This window comes from Cherax quadricarinatus, chromosome 66 (assembly GCF_038502225.1).
Source record: "Cherax quadricarinatus isolate ZL_2023a chromosome 66, ASM3850222v1, whole genome shotgun sequence".
In the NCBI taxonomy this organism is placed as follows: Eukaryota; Metazoa; Arthropoda; class Malacostraca; order Decapoda; family Parastacidae; genus Cherax; species Cherax quadricarinatus.
In genome coordinates, this window is record NC_091357.1 from 12,965,410 (window position 1) to 12,990,798 (window position 25,389).

The 25,389-nt window shown below is 47.2% G+C and overlaps 1 protein-coding gene across 13 annotated transcripts in view; it reads right to left on the bottom strand.

Annotated features, from left to right (window-relative positions):
* Positions 1-25,389, bottom strand: part of LOC128704175 (rho GTPase-activating protein 45) — a 525,272-nt gene that overhangs the window by 66,895 nt on the left and 432,988 nt on the right. For all 13 annotated transcript variants that reach the window (XR_011393852.1, XR_011393853.1, XM_070099091.1 and 10 more), the window contains 3 exons: positions 14,639-14,795; positions 12,828-12,979; positions 3,158-3,268 (listed from right to left, as the gene is read on the bottom strand). Coding sequence is in view for 11 of the 13 variants with exons in the window: in XM_070099091.1 (XP_069955192.1) it covers positions 3,158-3,268; positions 12,828-12,979; positions 14,639-14,795 (420 nt within the window). In the remaining 2 variants the exon portion in view is untranslated. The remainder of the gene's footprint in view (positions 1-3,157; positions 3,269-12,827; positions 12,980-14,638; positions 14,796-25,389) is intronic.

The following is a 25,389-nucleotide window of genomic DNA, read 5'->3' on the forward strand; positions in this document are numbered from 1 at the left end:
CCTGCCTTGGTGGGAATCGGCCAGTGTGTTAATAATAATAATAATAATAGTAGTTTATTGCATTTATAAGTGTAAAAAAGGGCGTTCCACTTTACGGCGATTTCAGCTTTATGGCGGTAGCCTGGAACCTAACCTGCCGTATAAGTGGGCCCCTACTGTATATATATCCACTCTCTGTCTGTCTGTCTGTCTGTCTGTCTCTGTCTCTCTCTGTCTCTGTCTCTCTGTCTCTGTCTCTCTGTCTGTCTGTCTCTCTCTCTCTCTCTCTCTCTCTCTCTCTCTGTCTGTCTGTCTGTCTGTCTGTCTGTCTCTCTCTCTCTCTCTCTCTCTCTCTCTCTCTATCTATCTATCTATCTATATATATATATATATATATATATATATATATATATATATATATATATATGCATATATACATTGAGAGACATACACATCTCTGTGTATATAATCTTGTTCATGAGTGGGATTTAAAAGTAATCGATTACATTGGTTATTGTGCGCTCTGGTCATACGAAAATTAATTACATTGTCAATTTGTTGTATTTTTTTTACAGATCTGTTGATGTTATTACGAATTTGTTGTTATTATTTTTATTTATTTTTTTAATTTGTTGCTATGATTTCTGATTTGTTACCATTTTTTATTTGTTTCTATCATTACGAGATTATTGCTATCATTATCAGTTTGTTGCTATCATTACGAGATTATTGCTATCATTATCAGTTTGTTGCTATCATTACGAGATTATTGCTATCATTATCAGTTTGTTGCTATCATTACGAGATTATTGCTATCATTATCAGTTTGTTGCTATCATTACGAGATTATTGCTATCATTATCAGTTTGTTGCTATCATTACGAGATTATTGCTATCATTATCAGTTTGTTGCTATCATTACGAGATTATTGCTATCATTATCAGTTTGTTGCTATCATTACGAGATTATTGCTATCATTACCAGTTTGTTTCTATCATTACGAGATTATTGCTATCATTATCAGTTTGTTGCTATCATTACGAGATTATTGCTATCATTACCAGTTTGTTGCTATCATTACGAGATTATTGCTATCATTACCAGTTTGTTTCTATCATTACGAGATTATTGCTATCATTATCAGTTTGTTGCTATCATTACGAGATTATTGCTATCATTACCAGTTTGTTGCTATCATTACGAGATTATTGCTATCATTACCAGTTTGTTTCTATCATTACGTATTGGTTGTTGTCGTTACAAATATTTTGTCATCATACAGACGTTGTCATCAGAATACAAAGAAAACCATTCATAATCTGTTAACCGTCATTCCACCAACCATTTCCACAATTCATTCCTAGCCGTGGACGGCAACCCACGTTACAGAAATAGTCACATTGTATTTAAAACTGCAGGGGCGGTGAACGATGGTCAGGCTTTATTCTTGGTCAGGCTTTATCCATGGTCAGGCTTTATCCTCTGGAACAATACACAAGACTATTTTACTAACGACGAAGGTGCTCCTGGAGTGAGGTGGTCTTTTAGTGTGGTGGTCCTCGAGTGAGGTGGTCCTTGGGTGTGGTGGTCCTCGAGTGAGGTGGTCCTCGGGTGTGGTGGTCCTCGATTGTGGTGGTCCCCGAGTGTGGTGGCCCTCGAGTGTGGTGGTCCTCGAGTGTGGTGGTCCTCGAGTATGGTGGTCCTCGAGTGTGGTGGTCCTCGAGTGTGGTGGTCCTCGAGCGTGGTGGTCCCCGAGTGTGGTGGTCCTCGAGTGTGGTGGTCCTCAAGTGTGGTGGTCCTCGAGTGTGGTGGTCCCCGAGTGTGGTGGTCCTCGAGTGTGGTGGCCCCCGAGTGTGGTGGTCCTCGAGTGAGGTGGTCCCCTAGTGTGGTAGTCCTCGAGTGTGGTGGTCCTCGAGTGTGGTTGTCCTCGAGTGTGGTGGTCCTCGAGTGTGGTGGTCCTCGAGTGTGGTGGTCCTCTGGCGTGGTGGTCCTCGAGTGTGGTGGTCCTCGAGTGTGGTGGTCCTCGAGTGAGGTGGTCCCCGAGTGTGGTGGTCCTCGAGTGTGGTGGTCCCCGAGTGTGGTGGTCCTTGAGTGTGGTGGTCCCCGAGTGTGGTGGTCCTCGAGTGTGGTGGTCCCCGAGTGTAGCGGTCTTCGAGTGTGGTGGTCCCCTAGTGTGGTGGTCCTCGAGTGTGGTGGTCCCCGAGTGTGGTGGTCCCCGAGTGTGGTGGTCCCCGAGTGTGGTGGTCCCCGAGTGTGGTGGTCCCCGAGTGTGGTGGTCCTCGAGTGTGGTGGTCCTCGAGTGTGGTGGTCCTCGAGTGTGGTGGTCCCCGAGTGTGGTGGTCCCCGAGTGTGGTGGTCCCCGAGTGTGGTGGTCCCCGAGTGTGGTGGTCCCCGAGTGTGGTGGTCCCCGAGTGTGGTGGTCCCCGAGTGTGGTGGTCCCCGAGTGAAGTACTCTTCCACTGCTGCTGCTGCTGCTGCTGCTGCTGCTGCTGCTGCTGCTGCTGCTGCTGCTGCTGCTGCTGCTGCTGCTGCTGCTGCTGCTGCTGCTGCTGCTGCTGCTGCTGCTGCTGCTGCTGCTGCTGCTGCTGCTGCTGCTGCTGCTGCTGCTGCTGCTGCTGCTGCTGCTGCTGCTGCTGCTGCTGCTGCTGCTGCTGCTGCTGCTGCTGCTGCTGCTGCTGCTGCTGCTGCTGCTGCTGCTGCTGCTGCTGCTGCTGCTGCTGCTGCTGCTGCTGCTGCTGCTGCTGCTGCTGCTGCTGCTGCTGCTGCTGCTGCTGCTGCTGCTGCTGCTGCTGCTGCTGCTGCTGCTGCTGCTGCTGCTGCTGCTGCTGCTGCTGCTGCTGCTGCTGCTGCTGCTGCTGCTGCTGCTGCTGCTGCTGCTTCTTCTTCTTCTTCTTCTTCTTCTTCTTCTTCTTCTTCTTCTACCACTCTTACTACTTCTACTATTGCCTTGCTTCATTCCCCTTTCTGTCTACAATTACTCCCCTTCCTACTAACACTAACACTTCTTTCTTCCTCTCTTTTACCCTTCCTTCTCCCCCTCTCGTGGCTTTCTCACCTTCGTGTGTTAGTGTGACTTGTAAATGGTCCAGGTCGGAGCGAAACGTCGTCATAAGCTTGTCTCTCCTATGTGCGGGTTATTTGTGTAAAAGCTCAAGGTCTCTGGCATCATTCTCTTACCTCTATGAATTTGTGTGTCTGGAGAAGCGTACAGGTCTGGCTGAGCTGTGAGCTGTTCTCAATGTCTTGGTCCAGTGCTGTGCAGTAGATGGACTGGAACGGCAGGAAACTCTGCAACACAAACAGTTTGGTCATCACAACTAATCTGTGTGCTGCTACAACTTACCCGACTTCACCTAATACGCTGACACAACCTAACTTACCCCGATGTTTGCAAAACAAACGGAGAGTTAGTAAGGTAACCTAACTCATTAAAAACTTACCTCTAAGCATTTGTTTCGACGACTGCTGACAAAGATATCAAAGAATGACTAATGTAACACGATAACTTAGATGTTTAGCATTCCTCATATATACATTCCCGTTTCTAAGTAAACATCTGGGCTTGCATACCTTGTACACATACTTCTAGATATAAAGATTATTATTATTATTATTATTATTATTTTTATTATTATTAAACTTCACAGTAAGAGAAGTAACTCACTCTCTCGTATTTTTTATATAATTTCTTCTTAAACGGATTAATAGAATGTCAGTAATGGTGTAAGTATATATAATATGTCTTAAAAATATGAAGACAGAGATTACAAAAAAAAAATAGAATAGACTTATATAGAGTTAAATAGATTTAAAATAGAAATAAGTCGAATTAAATACCTTAAAACAGAATTAAATACCTTTTAAATAGAATTAAATGCCTTTAAAATAGAATTACATATCTTTAAAATAGAATTAAATGCCTTTAAAATAGAATTACATATCTTTAAAATAGAATTAAATGCCTTTAAAATAGAATTACGTAGATTGTACACAGTGATGTTGATGTACACAATACTGACCATGAGAGGTTGTAGATCAAGTTTTTATTATAACGACATTTCGCTCTCTAGAGCTTTACTGAGATGTGATAAAGCTCTGCAGAGTGAAACGTCCTTGGGAAGGCTGTTTCGGCAATTTCTGTCCACATCTAACTTATCGAAAATATGTCATTTCAACTAATGTCTTAACCGGTCTTTTCAACCCCTTGTTTTTATCGGTCATTTCACCCATGTTTTAACTGGTCATTTAATAATAATATCTTTATTTCTACAAGTACATGTACAAGGTATACAGACCATAGCTGCTTGTTATGCTGAGCATTTCTGGCAAATTAGGTCAGTTTGGTCCCAGGATGCGACCCACACCAGTCGACTAACTCCCAGGTACCCATTTTACTGATGGATGAACATAGACAACCGGTGTAAAGAAACACGCCAAATGTTTCTACCCTCGCTGGGAATCGAACCCAGGCACTCGCCGTGTGAAGCGAGAGGTTTAGCCACCAGGCCACGGGGCACCATCTTTACCGGCCAGATAATGTTTGGTATACGCAATGACGGAGAAGAAACGTCTCAGTTTGTACCTTTTCAACGACCTTTTATTTCACAGCTTGACAGCACTCAGTAGAATATAGAAAATCCAGCTGGTAATAACAGCCATGATGTCTTCATCTCGCAATCAACAAGATTGTTTTAATACGAGACATTGCAGCATCTCTCTGTTTCACAGGTATCCACTCTCTTGTTAAAAACATGAGATATCTCGACTCCTGGGTTGGTCTTTGTGCGAGGCGTCTGTCTGAACTTGTCCGGCGATGGTAGGGAGCATTAAAATGTGTAGGTTGAAGGTTGATATGTTGATTGTGTGTGTGTGTGTGTGTGTTTGTGTGAGACACAGTGAGAGAGGGAAAAAGAGACAGATAGACAGACAGAGACTAAGAAGAAAAAATTTAATTGATGCATTCATGGAACACGGTGAGTTATTCTCTCTTTCTCTCTCTCTCTCTCTCTCTCTCTCTCTCTCTCTCTCTCTCTCTCTCTCTCTCTCTCTCTCTCTCTCTCTCTCTCTCTCTCTCTCTCTCTCTCTGCCTGTGTCAGTGTGTGCTTGTCTATCTGCCACTTTTCCCCTTCTATATACTAACAAGCTGCCCTCAGGTTCAGACAACACAAAGCTGGACTGACTTTGGTAAACAAGAGCAACTTTGAACTTAATCTCTGTGCAAAGATTAAAGTGATCTTTGTTGTAACTACTAGCGGATTACAGGTGAAAATTCCGCTTAAGTTTATATATGATATATATATATATATATATATATATATATATATATATATATATATATATATATATATATATATATATATATATATATACATACATATATACATACATGTATATGCTAAACAACCACGGAGGGGAGTTGAATGATAGCTCTAGTACTCTCGTGTTGCAATCAGCACATCATCAGCAGCTTCCAATATTGCAGAGAAGAGGATGAAGTCTAAGCAAACACGTTCTCATTTTCTCATTATCCTCTTCCTAATCATCCTCGTCATCGTATTCCTCCTCCAGGGTGAGGCTGTGACCTGCTCCACAATGCTAGTCACTTCCCAGAATTTATATTACGACGTCCAGTGACATCGAATGCCAATCCCCTTAAGGGGTAAGTGGGAAAGAGAGAGGGAAGTGAAGAGGATGGGAGGGGTGAGAGGCAAGAGAGAGGAGGCGGGGGCGGGAGAGAGAGAGAGACGGAGGATGTTGAGATGGAGGATGTTAATAGAGGATTGAAGGTAGAATGGACAGAGATAATGTAGGTGGATTAGGAGAGAGGGGAATAGGAGATGGTTTAACAAAAGGGGGAATGGAAGGTGGATTAGGAGAGAAGAGTCCAGGTTGAAGGATTGATTACTTCAATCTCTTCCTCATCTTCTACTGTCATTTTCTGCACTGGACTGAGGAAGCCACTGGCTGGCGAAACGTTTCCTCAGTTAAGATTCCCACATGTTACACGACGATGTTGTGGCTAGCTGGCTGTCTTGGCTAGTCACTCTTACGTACCGGAGAAATACCTGTGACCGGTTTCAAGAGTCATTCTAATCTCTATGCCCGAACCTCCTGCTGGAGAGGTCCAAGCAGCCGAGGTGTTGATGGATTTCTCATTTACTTGGCAATTCTCCTAAATGGACCATTATTTGAGTTGGTGAGCCTTCACATGGACGGCCATATCATGTTAAATAGGGTAGTAACAACATACTGCAGGTGTTCCCACAGTGTAACTATCATACAGAATAGGGTAGTAGTACACTGCGGTGTTCCCACGATGTAACTCATACAGAATAGGATAGTAGTACACTGCAGTGTTTCCACAATGTAACTATCATACAGAGTAGGATAGTAGTACACTGCGGTGTTCCCATAATGTAATTATCATGCAGAATAGGATAGTAGTACACTGCGGTGTTCCCACAATGTAACTATCATACAGAATAGGATAGCGGTACACTGCGGTGTTCCCATAATGTAATTGTCATACAGAATAGGATAGCAGTACACTGCGGTGTTCCCATAATGTAACTGTCATACAGAATAGGGTAGCAGCACACCGTGGGTGTTCCTACAGTGTAACTATCATAGATAATAGCGTAGTAGCGTAATGTTGGTGCATGTAATTTGTCTCAGTAAAAAAAAAAAAAGACGAACACCAGGATACCAAGATGTCCTCTAGTATCACTTTGTGATACTAGAGGTCATCTAGTATCACAAAGAAAGGACTCCGTTTAGTGATTCTTTGTGTTATGCAGGTTAGATATGGTTGAAGATCCATCTACCCACTATTCCTGTCATTCCTTTATCAGCGCACTTGTCATGTTTCCTGACGAACCTTACCTAACCTAATATAACCTAACCCAACCTAACCTAACCTAACTTAACGTAACGCACGGTAACTACGGTAACGCATCGTGTGTGCTGTCACATCATGATCGCACGTGTTGAAGGCTTTCACAAAGTTTGTGTCTCCCGAGGCAGGCTTAAAACAATATGGAACCCACCAGTTATCAGGTATCTCGGAGAGGGTAACTTGAAGCGGTTGCGTGTATTTTTGCTGTTTCTAGTACGGTGTAATTGGGTCGTCCTCCCGAGGATGAGAGCGTATCTTTTACGAAAGGGAGTTCGCTCCCTACCACCACGAGATTGTTAGAAAATAGGACTCAGGTGCAACTAATGTGACATTTTATTGTGGTAACGTTTCGCTCTCCAGGAGCTTCGTCAAGCCGAAAGCAAAACGTTGCCACGATAAACTGTCACATTATTTGCATCCGTGGCCTTGTACCTAACATTTTGTGGGTAATTCTACCATTGAGTATCTTTAGCGATGAAACATTTCGCCTACACAGTAGGATTCTTCAGTCAAATACAAAGGGATCAGTAGTAATGAAATGAAGATAATGTAATCGATCCATCAACCTTGGTTACCCAGCGTGGGAGAGCAGCGGTGAGTGGGGTCGGAAGAGTGGACATTCTGTATGAGGTTTACAGAGTACCTCATTAGAGGGCGTTTCAGATCAGCTCCCCGAACTGGCCGGCATTCACAAGGAACGGACGAGACTACTAGGACGAGGAGTAACTTAATCTAATTACTGTTGCCTGGGAAACTGCTACCACACCACCTCAACAACACAGTCCAAAGATCAGCACAGTGGGGGTTACAGATCAGCACAGTGGGGGTTACAGATCAGCACAGTGGGGGTTACAGATCAGCACAGTGGGGGTTTACAGATCAGCACAGTGGCGGTTACGGATTAGTACAGTGGGCTGCATAGATTAACAAAGTAGGGTTCCACAACCAGCAGAGTGGGGCCCCACAAACCAAGACAGTTGGACCCCACAGACCATCACAGCAGGGCCCCACAAACCATCACAGCGAGTAATGTATATCACTTCCTCGATGGAGTAAGTCATTTCCCTGGAGAAATTTCACTTACAAGGTGACTAGGAGTGGTACTGCAGAGCTCCCCTTCCCACCTTGATGAGCTCATTAAGCTTAACAAGCTTCTAGCGTAATGACGCTCACAACAATACAGGTTTCTAGGCTCGAGAGAGAGAGAGCAGAAATTGAAAGAGCAGATTTTGAGACGAAGACCGTGATAGAGCCCAGTTTTAGAGAGCAGAACAGAGAGCAGATCTTGAGACGGAAGACCGTGATAGAGCCCAGTTTTAGAGAGCAGAGCAGAGAGCAGATCTTGAGACGGAAGACCGTGATAGAGCCCAGTTTTAGAGAGCAGAGCAGAGAGCAGATCTTGAGACGGAAGACCGTGATAGAGCCCAGTTTTAGAGAGCAGAACAGAGAGCAGATCTTGAGACGGAAGAACGTGATAGACCCCAGTTTTAGAGAGCAGAACAGAGAGCAGATCTTGAGACGGAAGAACGTGATAGAGCCCAGTTTTAGAGAGCTGAACAGAGAGCAGATCTTGAGACGGAAGAACGAGATAGAGCCCAGTTTTAGAGAGCTGAAAAGAGAGCAGATCTTGAGACGGAAGAACGAGATAGAGCCCAATTTTAGAGAGCTGAACAGAAAGCAGATCTTGAGCTTAGCAGAGTAATATTAAACGGTAGATTAGAGCACTTAGGTGCTGTCTTTGCTGCGCAGAAAGTTCCTGGTTAGTGGTGTCCCGTAGCTGGGTTGGTGGCGCATTCGGCTCATTTATTGAGGTCCGTGGTTCGATCTTCTGTACGGGTGGAAACAGGACGTGTTTCCTTAAGACATCTGCTGTCCATGTTCACCTAGCAGTATATAGGTACTTGGGTGTTAGTCGACTGGTGTGGGTCGCATCCCGGAGACAAAATTAACCAAATTTGCTCTAAATGCTCTGTATAACGAGGGACTTTCTATATAGTAAGTCACTCATGTCAGCTGATCTGTATATGATGTACATGTGCTTATAGAAATAAAGATTATTATTATTACAATTATTATTATTATTCACCACTTAAATGGTAGAGTACTAATCGCACAACCGAAAGTGCCCGAGTATGATTCCCAGGCAGGGCGAGACGTGTACATCGGCACGTCTCCCACAGTGCCCATGTTCACCTAGCAGTAAATAGGTACTTGGGTGTTAGTCGACTGGTGTGGGTCGCATCCCGGAGACAAAATTAACCAGGGTGGAGAGTAAGTTCATTCACTCTCTCATTATATATAGTTTTATCACATCTATTGTTACCAGCAGTTACACTCCCTCTCTTGCTGCAGTAAGGTCCCACCACCCTGCCCACCACCCTGCCCACCACCCTGCCCACCACCCTGCCCACCACCCTGCCCATCACCCTGCCCCCATCCAACATATGTTATAATTAACATTAACCATTTACAATAAACTCTCATCTCCTCCTTGGTATTCCAAAGCCCAAACTAATTATCATTTAGAAAACTCTGTCCTAGACAAATCATTCACTGGAAATCCCCGGAAATTAATTCTTAAAGTAATCTGAGAATCTGCTCTCCAAGTTATAAGCACTGGCAAGCCCTCCCTCCGACTCTGGGTAGTTTTAAACTATTTCGCTTAAATCCCTGAATTCAGGACTTGGGCGCCTGGATCCTCTCAGATGTATTCCACTGCGTTGCTTCCTCTTATCCAAACCCATGGTTCTCTTAAACCCCATGTATCCCAACTTCAGTAATCCCATCTCGTGATACATTTGCTTAGGTAACCAGAGTGGTGTACGAGCACGGTGATGTGTAGTGGAGGTGTCAGTGAGGGGAGCACGGTGATGTGTAGTGGAGGTGTCAGTGAGGGGAACACGGTGATGTGTAGTGGAGGTGTCAGTGAGGGAAACACGGTGATGTGTAGTGGAGGTGTCAGTGAGGGGAGCACGGTGATGTGTAGTGGAGGTGTCAGTGAGGGGAGCACGGTGATGTGTAGTGGAGGTGTCAGTGAGGGGAACACAGTGATGTGTAGTGGAGGTGTCAGTGAGGGGAGCACGGTGATGTGTAGTGGAGGTGTCAGTGAGGGGAGCACGGTGATGTGTAGTGGAGGTGTCAGTGAGGGGAGCACGGTGATGTGTAGTGGAGGTGTCAGTGAGGGGAACACGGTGATGTGTAGTGGAGGTGTCAGTGAGGGGAGCACGGTAATGTGTAGTGGTGTCAGTGAGGGGAACACGGTGATGTGTAGTGGAGGTGTCAGTGAGGGGAGCACGGTGATGTGTAGTGGAGGTGTCAGTGAGAGGAGCACGGTGATGTGTAGTGGACGTGTCAGTGAGGGGAGCACGGTGATGTGTAGTGGAGGTGTCAGTGAGGGGAGCACGGTGATGTGTAGTGGAGGTGTCAGTGAGGGGAGCACGGTGATGTGTAGTGGAGGTGTCAGTGAGGGAAACACGGTGATGTGTAGTGGAGGTGTCAGTGAGAGGAGCACGGTGATGTGTAGTGGAGGTGTCAGTGAGGGGAGCACGGTGATGTGTAGTGGAGGTGTCAGTGAGGGAAACACGGTGATGTGTAGTGGAGGTGTCAGTGAGGGAAACACGGTGATGTGTAGTGGAGGTGTCAGTGAGAGGAGCACGGTGATGTGTAGTGGACGTGTCAGTGAGGGGAACAGTGATGTGTAGTGGAGGTGCCAGTGAAGGGAACAGTCATGTGTAGTGGAGGTGTCAGTGAGGGGAACAGTGATGTAATCTTAAGTTTCTCAGTGCATAACAAAACTGTTCTACTCACCCAGTGAATGATATGTATATATATATATATATATATATATATATATATATATATATATATATATATATATATACATATATATATATATACATATATATATATACATATATATATATATATATATATATTTTTTTTTCAACAAGTCGGCCGTCTCCCACCGAGGCAGGGTGACCCAAAAAAGAAAGAAAACAATTTTCTTCTTATTCTTTTTAGTAATCTTTACAGGAAAAGGGGTTACTAGCCCATTGTTCCCGGCATTTTAGTTGACTTTTACAACACGCATGGCTTACGGAGGAAAGATTCTTATTCCACTTCCCCATGGATATAAAAGGAAAAGTAATAAGACCAAGAACTATTAAGATAAAATCAAAGAAAACTCAGATGAGTGTGTATAAATAAATGTGTACATGTATGTGTAGTGTGACCTAAGTGTAAGTAGAAGTAGCAAGACATGCCTGTAATCTTGCATATATATACATTATATATATATATATACATTATATATATATATATATATATATATATATATATATATATATATATATATATATATATAGATAGATACCAGGTGTTGCACATGTGTTTCATTGATCAACTTGTCGGTTCTCTGAACCATTTATCTAGAAACCCACGTTTAGCTCTCTTACTGCAAGTTAAACGACTCTGCACTACGATCTGTGAAACTGGAATTACTCTCACTTTCCCTGGATTAAACCTGACCATTCCCACCCCGCTTCCATTAGCCAGGCACTCTATGTTCCTTATGGGTTTAGCGTTTTCCCCCATAAATGTGTCCTCCGTCAAACTGTCATCTGGGAGATCATGGTGTTCAGTTCCAGACAGGAGGATCGAACCTCCAACATTTAACAAATGTTATGCATATGATCCCGACAGAGCCGAGTGGAGAGAGTCGCGACTCGCGTCACACCAGTCACGGGTTCGATTCCCAATCCTTAAGAAATAATAAGGCAAAGAGGAATGCAACCCACAGTGGGAATCGAGGCTTACAGCACACCAGTCCTGGGTTCGATTCCCGACTTAAAAAAAAAAACAGCAATACGAGAATGAGGAACACAACGCACATTGGGCAGCTACTGAGAAGATTGTGTGGGTAAGTTTATTACGACGTTTCGGTCCGATTTGGGCCATTTACAAGTCAGACCGAAATGTCGTCGTAAGCTTCTCTGTGTTACGGTGTCCCGTAGCTCGTTCGGTAGCGCACTCAGCTCACACACTGAAGTCCGGGGATCGATCCCCGGTACGGCTGGAAAACATTAGGGCGTGTTTCTTTAAGACACTTGCTGTCCATGTTCGCCCAGCAGTAAAATAGGTACCTGGGTGTTAGTTGACTGGTGTGGGTCGCATCCTGGGACAAAATCGACCTAATTTGCCCGAAATGCAAAGGACTTTCTATATAGTAGTATGTCATTGGTGTCAGCTATGGTCTGTATACGTTGTATCGTGTACTTGTAGAAATAAAAATATTTTATTGAATTTAATTTCATGTGTGCGTTGTGTACACATAATTATGTACAGTTATCATGTAGGGTAAATTACCCAGGATAAACCAAAAAAAAAAAAAGAGTCAAAGTGAATTATTTCCGTTGATGTTCATGAATTTGTAACTTATTGGAAAGAACTCTAGGGAAGAGACGGTGTCCCGTGGCCTGGTAGACAACGCTCTCGCCTCACACACTGAGTGTCCGTGGTTCAGTCCCCGACCAGGTGAAAACACTGGGCGTGTTTCCTTACACCTGCTGTCCCCGTTCACCTAGCAAGCAAGTAGGTACCTGAGTGTTAGTCGAATGGTGTGGGTGGCATCCTGGAGGACGAGGTTGAAGGACCCCAGTGGAAATAAGATAGGTATTAGGTTAAACAGGAAAAGTGTTTCCTGAATCGGGTCTTAGTCTTATGATGACCTGCAGTTGGAGCTTTTGATCATCTGACCGAGGCCTTCCGCTGGCTTACCCTTCCACCCCTTTAAAAAATATGGTTAATATTAAAATCGTTAGATTAATAACATTTATGTTATAAAATAAGACTGACAGTCCTCAAGGACGCACTGACTTTCCTGGGTTATCCAGAGTGACTAACCCTCCGGGGTTAAAAATCCCGAACCTAATCTTTGCACTGTGTGGGACCCACCTCCTCTTTGAGTGCTGGTCGCACGGTGTGGGCCAGTTTAGTCAGGTTTCTGGCGTGCTCCAGGTCCATCTGCGCCCTCTTCTCTATGTACGTCATCACGTCCTTGGAGTACTTGCTCCACACCTTGGCTCGGTGCAGTGCGTACTCCACACCTGTCGTGCGTAACATGTGTGTACGCATTAGTGGCAAGGCAGCGTTATGTAGCGCTTGGCTACGAATATATGAAAATACTACATCGAAAAAAATTAGTAAACTGTTTATTGCATAAACAGGTGTTTACAAGAGACAGGTGTTTACATTACAGAAACAAGTGTTTAAACTACAGAAACAAGTGTTTAGATTACTGAAACGGGTGTTTACACGACAAAGGGGGTGTTTACACTACAAAAACAGGTGTTTACACAACAGGTGTTTACTCATCAAGAACAAATGTTTACACAATAAATAGGTGTCTACAGGAAACATGTGTTTGCACAACAGAAATAGGTCGACTCAACAGAGGCAGGTGTTTACACAACAAAAAGACACGTGTTTACTGAACAAAAAACGGATGTCAACAGAGTAGAAACAGGTTAAGACAACAGAAACAGGTACAAACGGAACAGAAACAGGCACTAACAGAAACAAGCATCAACAGAAGTGAAACGGAGGTTCAACCCAATCGAAACAGGCGTTAATCTGTTAGTAAAAACCTGTTATAGGTATCAGTATGCACATCTGGTTGACTGATTAGGTTTGAAGCCTAGCGACTGCACGGTTGCATGTCACCTGTACACGCACCTTTCGGTGTATATACGTTGAGAAACACATGCATCAATGTATATACGCTGAGAAACATGTGCCTCAGGGTATATACGCTGATAAATATATGCATCAGTGTATATACGCTGAGAAATGTATTCATCAGTGTATATACGCTGAGGAATGTATGCATCAGCGTATATACGCTGAGAAACACACACACCTCTCGGTGTATATACGCTCAAAACGCACCTCTCAGTGATATACACTCAGAAACACACCTCTTAGTGTATATACGCTCAGAAACACACCTCTCAATGTATATACGCTTAGAAACACACCTCTCAGTGTATATACACTCAGAAACACACCTTTCAGTGATGTACACTCAGGAACACACCTCTCAATGTATATACGCTGAGAAACACACCTCTCAGTGTATATACACTTAGAAACACACCTCCCAGTGTATATACACTCAGAAACACACTCTCAGGGTATATACGCTCAGAAACACACCTCTCAGTGTATATACACTCAGAAACACACCTCGCAGTGTATATACACTCAGAAACACACCTTTCAGTTCTGTACACTCATGAACACACCTCTCAATGTATATACGCTGAGAAACACACCTCTCAGTGTATATACACTCAGAAACACACCTATCAGTGTATATACACTTAGAAACACACCTCCCAGTGTATATACACTCAGAAACACACTCTCAGGGTATATACGCTCAGAAACACACCTCTCAGTGTATATACACTAAGAAACACACCTCTCAGTGTATATACACTCAGAAACACACCTCTCAATGTATATACACTCAGAAACACACCTCTCAGGGTATATGCAGTGAGAAACTCATCTCTGAGTGTATGAATGGCACTGTTCAATACCGTTCACTCACAAGACGAGTGGCACTGTCCAACACTGTCTTTGTTCCCTGGTGTTCACTCACGGGAGGGGGAGGTACTGCCCAGCCAAACCTAACCCGACACATCTTAACCGAGCTTAACGTAACCTAAACGTATCGACGTGAGACTAGGTTGGTGAATAACCTTGTTCATGGCGGTGCAAGTGTTCATCAATTTGCTGGGGTGTAAGAACTTCAGGCTCCTTGAGTGCAGTGTCCACACAGCCTCCAGCACCCACGCCAGCAAGGCCTCGCTCTCCTGTCGTGCTCTCAGCGTCACTGCTTACCAGGTTCTCACAAGACTGTAAAGGAAATAAATATATTAGTTAACTGAGTGCGTTTAAAGTCTGTCTGTTAGAAGTACTGGCTAAGTTCCCACAAGACTGTAAAAGAAATAGATATATTAGTTGACTGAGTGCGTTTAAAGTCTATCGGGTAAGGGAGACACGTTGGGTATCTTCTTTCTGGAAGCAAACGGAGGAAAAAGGAACAGTCAGACGTCCAACATGGTTGGGTCTCTCAGCCACCTGTCAGGATCCAAGACAGCGCCTCAAACACAGCAAATACCACACAGTACACAGCAGGACAGTTGCCTCTAGGAAAAAATACCTACTAGAGATTAAGTGATTAAGGTTGCAGGGCAATTAGCTTTGTGTGTGTGTGTGTGTGTGTGTGTGTGTGTGTGTGTGTGTGTGTGTGTGTGTGTGTGTGTGTGTGTGTGTGTGTGTGTGTGTGTGTGTGGTGTGTGTGCTCACCTACATGTTAGCTGTATATATCCCTCTATCACCATAAAGCTCTACGTAGGGGGAAACGTTGTCACAAAAGCCTCCTCTGCACCACTGTATATTGCACACCGCCTGGAACAGTGCGCCTTTGTAAACAAACTAAACTATACCAACCAAATCTAGGGAGGAAACAATTGAGTCTGGCCACACCCGTCAATCCTCTCCCTTGCTCTCTCTCTCTCTAATAAATCTTTCCAATATAGGCAGGTGGTTGACAATCTACCAGCTGCAACACGCAGCCTGGATGCAGATTCAATTTCTCTCTGCACTTTGACAACCTGATATTGAATGTTGAAAACACCGGAGGCTATACATGTGTGTGTGTGTGTGTGTGTGTTGCTACAACGGTACGTTATAGTAACACAAATTCACCCAATATTTATGTAATTTAGCAGCAAAACAGTAATCCGTCGGCAGGTATCTTGTTTGTGAAGGGTTGTGTTTTGTCCTGGCTTAACGTAAATGTTGCATTTTCTCCTGGGTTAAGACAAGTATATGGCTTACATCACCTCCTGGCTTAAAGTGTGTTTCAGTATCTTGTAAGTGAACGTTCAACTGTTATCACAGTCATCTGCGGTTTTCCGTTGTAAGTGTCGTGTGTTGGGAGGTGTCCCAAAGGGATGATGGTTGGGGTTGGGAGGTGTCCCAGGGAATGATGGTTGGGGGTTGGGAGGTGCCCCAGGGGGATGATGGTTGGGGTTGGGAGGTGTCCCAGGGAATGATGGTTGGGGGTTGGGAGGTGTCCCAGGGGGATGATGGTTGGGGTTGGGAGGTGTTCCAGGGGGTTGATAGTTGGGGTTGGGAGGTGTCCCAGGGGGATGATGGTTGAGGTTTTGAGGTGTCCCAGGGAAGTGATGGTTGGGGTTGGGAAGTGTACCAGGGGGATGATGGTTGGTGTTGAGAATTGTCCCAGGGGGATGATGGTTGGTGTTGGGAGGTGTCCCAGGGGGATGATGGTTGGTGTTGGGAAGTGTCCCAGGGGGATGATGGTTGGTGTTGGGAGGTGTCCCAGGGGGATGATGGTTGGGGTTGGGAGGTGTCCCAAGGGGATGATGGTTGAAATTAGGAGGTGTCCCTGGGGGATGATGGTTGGGGTTAGGTGTCCCAGGGGGATGATTGTTGGGGTTGGGAGGTGTCCCAGGGGGATGATGGTTGGGGTTGGGAGGTGTCCCAGGGGGATGATGCTTGGGGTTGGGAGGTGTCCTAGGGAAATGATGGTTGGGGTTGGGAGATGTCCCAGGGGGATGATGGTTGGGGTTGTGAGGTGTCCCAGGGGGATGATGGTTGGGGTTGGGAGGTGTCCCAGGGGGATGATGGGTGGGGTAGGGAGGTGTCCCAGGGGGATGATGGGGTTGGGAGGTGTTCCAGGGGGTTGATAGTTGGGGTTGGGAGGTATCCCAGGGGGATGATGCTTGGGGTTGGGAAGTGTCCCAGGGGGATGATGATTGGGATTAGAAGGTGTCCTAGGGAGATGATGGTTGGGGTTGGGAGATGTCCCAGGGGGATGATGGTTGGGGTTGGGAGGTGTCCCAGGGGGATGATGGTTGGGGTTGGGAGGTGTCCCAGGGGGATGATGGTTGGGGTTGGGAGGTGTCCCAGGGGGATGATGGTTAGGGTTAGGAGGTGTCCCAGGGGGATGATGGTTGGGGTTGGGAGGTGTTCCAGGGGGTTGATAGTTGGGGTTGGGAGGTGTCCCAGGGGGATGATAGTTGGGGTTCGGAGGTGTTCCAGGGGGATGATGGTTGGGGTTGGGAGGTTTTCCAGGGGGATGATAGTTGGAGTTGGGAGGTGTCCCAGGGGGATGATGGTTGGTGTTGGGAGGTGTCCCAGGGGGATGATGGTTGGTGTTGGGAGGTGTCCCAGGGGGATGATGGTTGGTGTTGGGAGGTGTACCAGGGGGGTGATGGTTGGGGTTGAGAGGTGTCCCAGGGGGATGATGGTTGGTGTTGGGAGGTGTCCCAGGGGGATGAGGGTTGGTGTTGGGAGGTGTCCTGGGGGGATGATGGTTGGGGTTGGGAGGTGTCCCAGGGGGATAATGGTTGGGGTTGGGAGGTGTCCCAGGGGGATGATGGTTGGAGTTGGGAGGTGTCCCAGGGGGATGATGGTTGGGGTTGGGAGGTGTTCCAGGGGGATGATGGTTGAGGTTGGGAGGTGTTCCAGGGGGATGATAGTTGGAGTTGGGAGGTGTCCCAGGGGGATGATGGTTGGTGTTGGGAGGTGTCCCAGGGGGATGATGGTTGGTGTTGGCAGGTGTCCCAGGGGGATGATGGTTGGTTTTGGGGGTGTACCAGGGGGATGATGGTTAGGGTTGAGAGGTGTCCCAGGGGGATGATGGTTGGGGTTGGGAGGTGTTCCAGGGGGATGATAGTTGGAGTTGGGAGGTGTCCCAGGGGGGTGATGGTTGGTGTTGGGAGGTGTCCCAGGGGGATGATGGTTGGTGTTGGGAGGTGTCCCAGGGGGATGATGGTTGGTGTTGGGAGGTGTACCAGGGGGGTGATGGTTGGGGTTGAGAGGTGTCCCAGGGGGATGATGGTTGGTGTTGGGAGGTGTCCCAGGGGGATGATGGTTGGTGTTGGGAGGTGTCCCGGGGGGATGATGGTTGGGAGGTGTCCCAGGGGGATTATGGTTGGGGTTGGGAGGTGTCCCAGGGGATGATGGTTGGGGTTGGGAGGTGTCCCAGGGGGATGATGGTTGGGGTTGGGAGGTGTTCCAGAGGGATGATGGTTGAGGTTGGGAGGTGTTCCAGGGGGATGATAGTTGGAGTTGGGAGGTGTCCCAGGGGGATGATGGTTGGTGTTGGGAGGTGTCCCAGGGGGATGATGGTTGGTGTTGGCAGGTGTCCCAGGGGGATGATGGTTGGTTTTGGGGGTGTACCAGGGGGATGATGGTTAGGGTTGAGAGGTGTCCCAAGGGGATGATAGTTGGGGTTGGGAGGTGTTCCAGGGGGATGATGGTTGGGGTTGGGAGGTGTTCCAGGGGGATGATAGTTGGAGTTGGGAGGTGTACCAGGGGGATGATGGTTGGGGTTGAGAGGTGTCCCAGGGGGATGATGGTTGGTGTTGGGAGGTGTCCCAGGGGGATGAATGTTGGGGTTGGGATGTGTCCCAAGGGGATTATGGTTGGGGTTGGGAGGTGTCCCAGGGGGATGATGGTTGGGGTTGGGAGGTGTCCCAGAGGGATGATGGTTGGGGTTGGGAGGTGTTCCAGGGGGATGATAGTTGGAGTTGGGAGGTGTTCCAGGGGGATGAAGGTTGGGGTTGGGAGGTGTTCCAGGGGGATGAAGGTTGGGGTTGGGACGTGTTCCAGGGGGATGAAGGTTGGGGTTGGGAGGTGTTAGAGGAGGATGAAGGTTGGGGTTGGGAGGTGTTCCAGGGGGATGATAGGGTTGGGAGGTGTCCCAGGGGGATGATAGTTGGGGTTGGGAGGTGTTCCAGGGGGATGATAGTTGGGGTTGGGAGGTGTCCCAAGGGGATGATGGTTGAAATTGGGAGGTGTCCCTGGGGGATGATGGTTGGGGTTGGGAGGTGTCCCAGGGGGATGATGGTTGAGTTGGGAGGTGTCCCAGGGGGATGATAGTTGGGGATGGGAGGTGTTCCAGGGGGATGATGGTTGGGGTTGGGAGGTGTCCCAGGGGGATGATGGTTGGGGTTGGGAGGTGTTCCAGGGGGATGATGGTTGGGGTTGGGAGGTGTCCCAGGGGGATGATAGTTGGGGTTGGGAGGTGTCCCAGGGGGATGATAGTTGGGGTTGGGAGGTGTTCCAGGGGGATGATAGTTGGGGTTGGGAGGTGTCCCAGGGGGATGATAGTTGGGGTTGGGAGGTGTTCCAGGGGGATGATGGTTGGGGTTGGGATGTGTCCCAGGGGGATGATAGTTGGGGTTGGGAGGTGTCCCATGGGGATGATGGTTGGAGTTGGGAGGTGTCCCAGGGATATGATAGTTGGGGTTGGGAGGTGTCCCAGGGGGATGATAGTTGGGGTTGGGAGGTGTTCCAGGGGGATGATGGTTGGGGTTGGGATGTGTCCCAGGGGGATGATAGTTGGGGTTGGGAGGTGTCCCATGGGGATGATGGTTGGAGTTGGGAGGTGTCCCAGGGATATGATAGTTGGGGTTGGGAGGTGTCCCAGGGGGATGATAGTTGGGGTTGGGAGGTGTCCCAGGGGGATGATGGTTGGAGTTGGGAGGTGTCCCAGGGATATGATAGTTGGGGTTGGGAGGTGTCCCAGGGGGATGATAGTTGGGGTTGGGAGGTGTTCCAGGGGGATGATGGTTGGGGTTGGGATGTGTCCCAGGGGGATGATAGTTGGGGTTGGGAGGTGTCCCATGGGGATGATGGTTGGAGTTGGGAGGTGTCCCAGGGATATGATAGTTGGGGTTGGGAGGTGTCCCAGGGGGATGATAGTTGGGGTTGGGAGGTGTCCCAGGGGGATGATGGTTGGAGTTGGGAGGTGTACCAGGGGGATGATGGTTGGAGTTGGGAGGTGTCCCAGGGATATGATAGTTGGAGTTGGGAGGTGTTCCATGGGGATGATAGTTGGAGTTGGGAGGTGTTCCAGGGGGATGATAGTTGGAGTTGGGAGGTGTCCCAGGGGGATGATGGTTGGGGTTGGGAGGTGTCCCAGGGGGATGATGGTTGGGGTTGGGAGGTGTCCCAGGGATATGATAGTTGGGGTTGGGAGGTGTCCCAGGGGGATGATAGTTGGGGTTGGGAGGTGTTCCAGGGGGATGATGGTTGGGGTTGGGATGTGTCCCAGGGGGATGATAGTTGGGGTTGGGAGGTGTCCCATGGGGATGATGGTTGGAGTTGGGAGGTGTCCCAGGGATATGATAGTTGGGGTTGGGAGGTGTCCCAGGGGGATGATAGTTGGGGTTGGGAGGTGTCCCAGGGGGATGATGGTTGGAGTTGGGAGGTGTCCCAGGGATATGATAGTTGGGGTTGGGAGGTGTCCCAGGGGGATGATAGTTGGGGTTGGGAGGTGTTCCAGGGGGATGATGGTTGGGGTTGGGATGTGTCCCAGGGGGATGATAGTTGGGGTTGGGAGGTGTCCCATGGGGATGATGGTTGGAGTTGGGAGGTGTCCCAGGGATATGATAGTTGGGGTTGGGAGGTGTCCCAGGGGGATGATAGTTGGGGTTGGGAGGTGTCCCAGGGGGATGATGGTTGGAGTTGGGAGGTGTACCAGGGGGATGATGGTTGGAGTTGGGAGGTGTCCCAGGGATATGATAGTTGGAGTTGGGAGGTGTTCCATGGGGATGATAGTTGGAGTTGGGAGGTGTTCCAGGGGGATGATAGTTGGAGTTGGGAGGTGTCCCAGGGGGATGATGGTTGGGGTTGGGAGGTGTCCCAGGGGGATGATGGTTGGGGTTGGGAGGTGTCCCAGGGATATGATAGTTGGGGTTGGGAGGTGTCCCAGGGGGATGATAGTTGGGGTTGGGAGGTATCCCAGGGATATGATAGTTGGGGTTGGGAGGTGTCCCAGGGGGATGATGGTTGGGGTTGGGAGGTGTCCCAGGGGGATGATGGTTGGGGTTGGGAGGTGTTCCAGGGGGATGATGGTTGGGGTTGGGATGTGTCCCAGGGGGATGATAGTTGGGGTTGGGAGGTGTCCCATGGGGATGATGGTTGGAGTTGGGAGGTGTCCCAGGGGGATGATGGTTGAGGTTGGGAGGTGTCCCAGGGGGATGATGGTTGGAGTTGGGAGGTGTCCCAGGGGGATGATGGTTGGGGTTGGGAGGTGTCCCAGGGGGATGATGGTTGGAGTTGGGAGGTGTCCCAGGGGGATGATGGTTGGTGTTGGGAGGTGTCCCAGGGGGATGATGGTTGGAGTTGGGAGGTGTCCCAGGGGGATGATGGTTGGGGTTGGGGATATCAAGTTTTCGAAGCAGTGATCGATGTACTCAAGTGTGTTCAACCCATGGACTGAACACATTGACTCCAGGCTGAGGGATCGATTACCTCAAACTCCTCCTCATCTTCCACCTTTCTCTACATTGGACTGAAGAATCCACTCGCTGGGGAAATGTTTCCAGAATAAAGATACCCAAATATTGCACATGTGTCTCGTTGATCACTTTGCATCTCGCAGTTTGTAAACATTGACGCTGAGTGAATTGTAATTTAAACATTTTGCTGCCTAGTCTCTCCCACGTTTTTATACTGCCTCTCTTTCTTTTTTACTCAGTGTAAATCAGCATCTCTTGAGATAAAGATTGACTTTACCTTTGGAACACGTGTCTCGCATCAAGTGTTTGGAAGATGTACTCTAGAAGGTGAAGTGTTTGGTGGGTTAGGAAGGAGATGCACTCTGGAAGGTGAGGTGTGTGGCTGGTTAGGCAGCAGATGCGCTCGGGAAGGTGAAGTGTGTGGTGTGTTTGACAGAATATGCATTCGGAAAGAGGAAGCGCGTGGCGGGTTTGACGAAGTGGTTAATAATGAAGTGGGAAGAGACATGTCAGGTACACCTGGACCCCTAAACCATTACTTAAGTCACCCCACTTAGCATAACAGAACAGATGGACTGTGTACCTAGTGTTTACCTGTAATGCTTCCCCACTTGACGCCTTGGTGAGGTTAATTGAAGAGTCTTAGAAGGGCCCACCCAGATATGGAAAGGGAATATACAGACATGGGAAGGGAATATATTGGCGTAGGAAGGGAATATATAGACATGAGAAGGGGATATGCACGCAGAGGAAGGAAGCAGATAGATCTGGAAATGGGATAGGCAAATACAAGAAGGAAATATGGAAGTATGAGAGTAGAAGAGAGAGAAAGAGGAAGGAAGAGGATACAAAGAGCTTGGAAAACATACCGAGAATGCCCACACTGAACGTTTGGTACTGTCTTGAGAGTTTTGGACGTGTGGTACTGTCTTGAGAGTTTTGGACGTGTGGTACTGTCTTGAGAGTTTTGGACGTGTGGTACTGTCTTGAGAGTTCTGAACGTGTGGTACTGTCTTGAGAGTTTTGAACGTGTGGTACTGTCTTGAGAGTTTTGGACGTGTGGTACTGTCTTGAGAGTTTTGGACGTGTGGTACTGTCTTGAGAGTTCTGAACGTGTGGTACTGTCTTGAGAGTTCTGAACGTGTGATACTGTCTTGAGAGTTCTGAACGTGTGATACTGTCTTGAGAGTTCTGAACGTGTGATACTGTCTTGAGAGTTCTGAACGTGTGATACTGTCTTGAGAGTTCTGAACGTGTGATACTGTCTTGAGAGTTCTGAACGTGTGGTACTGTCTTGAGAGTTCTGAACGTGTGATACTGTCTTGAGAGTTCTGAACGTGTGGTACTGTCTTGAGAGTTCTGGACGTGTGGTACTGTCTTGAGAGTTCTGAACGTGTGATACTGTCTTGAGAGTTCTGAACGTGTGGTACTGTCTTGAGAGTTCTGAACGTGTGATACTGTCTTGAGAGTTCTGAACGTGTGATACTGTCTTGAGAGTTCTGAACGTGTGGTACTGTCTTGAGAGTTCTGAACGTGTGATACTGTCTTGAGAGTTCTGAACGTGTGGTACTGTCTTGAGAGTTCTGAACGTGTGATACTGTCTTGAGAGTTCTGAACGTGTGGTACTGTCTTGAGAGTTCTGAACGTGTAGTACTGTCTTGAGAGCTCTGAACGTGTAGTACTGTCTTGAGAGTTCTGAACGTGTGGTACTGTCTTGAGAGTTCTGAACGTGTGATACTGTCTTGAGAGTTCTGAACGTGTGGTACTGTCTTGAGAGTTCTGAACGTGTGATACTGTCTTGAGAGTTCTGAACGTGTGATACTGTCTTGAGAGTTCTGAACGTGTGATACTGTCTTGAGAGTTCTGAACGTGTGGTATTGTCTTGAGAGTTCTGGACGTGTGGTACTGTCTTGAGAGTTCTGAACGTGTGATACTGTCTTGAGAGTTCTGAACGTGTGGTACTGTCTTGAGAGTTCTGAACGTGTGGTACTGTCTTGAGAGTTCTGAACGTGTGGTACTGTCTTGAGAGTTCTGAACGTGTAGTACTGTCTTGAGAGTTCTGAATGTGTAGTACTGTCTTGAGAGTTCTGAACGTGTGGTACTGTCTTGAGAGTTCTGAACGTGTGGTACTGTCTTGAGAGTTCTGAACGTGTAGTACTGTCTTGAGAGTTCTGAACGTGTGGTACTGTCTTGAGAGTTCTGAACGTGTGGTACTGTCTTGAGAGTTCTGAACGTGTGGTACTGTCTTGAGAATTTTGAACGTGTAGTATTTTCTTGAGAGTTCTGAACGTGTAGTATTTTCTTGAGAGTTCTGAACGTGTAGTATTGTCTTGAGAGTTCTGAACGTGTAGTATTGTCTTGAGAGTTCTGAACGTGTAGTACTGTCTTGAGAGTTCTGAACGTGTGGTACTGTCTTGAGAATTTTGAACGTGTAGTATTTTCTTGAGAGTTCTGAACGTGTAGTATTTTCTTGAGAGTTCTGAACGTGTAGTATTGTCTTGAGAGTTCTGAACGTGTAGTATTGTCCTGAGAGTTCTGAACGTGTAGTACTGTCTTGAGAGTTCTAAATGTTTAGTACTGTCTTGAAAGTTCTGAACTTATGCTATCTTTAAAACACAGTGTTAGGTGAAAGGCTGTGAGACTTGAGTTATAGTCTCGATATAAGAAAACGGAGGACCGAGCCTCCACTGCTCCTTGTATTGAAGGATCCACACGTTATGAGCTCTTCATGGATATAATGATAATAATAATAGTGATAATAATAACAATAACAATAATAATAATAATAATAATAATAATAATAATAATAATAATAATAATAATAATAATAATAAAAAAACATATTCTGCCACCTCAGTTCTCATAATTTTGTGTTCATCACGATTTACTTGTGGTCCCCACCACTTGACCTCTGACCTGTGCCTTCCACGACCTGACCTCTCACCTCATCCCCTTACCCCCCTGGCCTCACTCCTCAAGGGGTAACAGGAGGCTGGTGACGAATAGTCCAACATTTCAAGAGGATCCTTGGATTAGTGAGGATGAAGTCGGATTCTCCGTGATTGTCTGCAGCCTCTGGTAGATGCAGTGGATGCTGACACCCCCATGAGATGACATCACGGATGCTGACACGACCGTAAGATGACATCTTGGATGCTGACGTGCACGACCTTGAGATGACATCTCAGATGCTGACACGAACGTGAGATGACATTTCGGGCTGACAAGCCTATGTGTGTCTTCTGTCAAACCCTCTGTACACTTCATCTTCTGTCAAGTGCTTCTGGCAGGTGCATCTTCTGTCAAGAACCTGCAAGAGGTCTGCAAGAAGCCTGCAAGATGCTTGCAAGAGGCCTGCAAGACGCCTGCAAGATGCCTGTAAGGGGGCTGCAAGTGTAGCCAGGAATAACTCAGGTGACCTTAATGAATTGCAGTATCAGTCACTATCAGCAGAGTTGAACATCAAAATGGTATACAATACCGACAGGTTGTTAGGTAAATCACATATGCAACAGTTAGACAACTTTATTCCGAAACGTTTCGCCTACACAGTAGGCTTCTTCAGTCGAATGCAGAAAGTAGGCAGGAACAGTAGAGATGTGAAGACGATGTAATCAGTCCATCACCCTTGAAGTCGTAGAATTTGAGGTTGTCAGTCCCTCGGCCTGGACAAGCTTTTCAAGTGAGAAGTGTTGGATCTGAGAGGGACATGACCTCTCAGTGGCTACATTCTCACTACTACTACTACTACTACTATTCTGCACCTCTCCTTCCGACAGTATTTAAGTCTCCGCACTGTCGCTTGATCTTCAGATAGTTCCTGACTATGGAACTGAACTTCTCCAGGCCGAGGGACTGACAACCTCAAATTCTACGACTTCAAGGGTGATGGACTGATTACATCGTCTTCACATCTCTACTGTTCCTGCCTACTTTCTGTATTCGACTGTAGAAGCCTACTGTGTAGGCGAAACGTTTCGGAATAAAGTTGTCTAACTGTTGCATATGTGATTTACCTAACAATCAGCAGAGTTAGCCAGTATCAGTCACCATCAGCACAGTTAGCCAGTATCAGTCATCATCAGCACAGTTAGCCAGTATCAGTCACCATCAGCACAGTTAGCCAGTATCAGTCACCATCAGCACAGTTTGCCAGTATCAGTCACCAT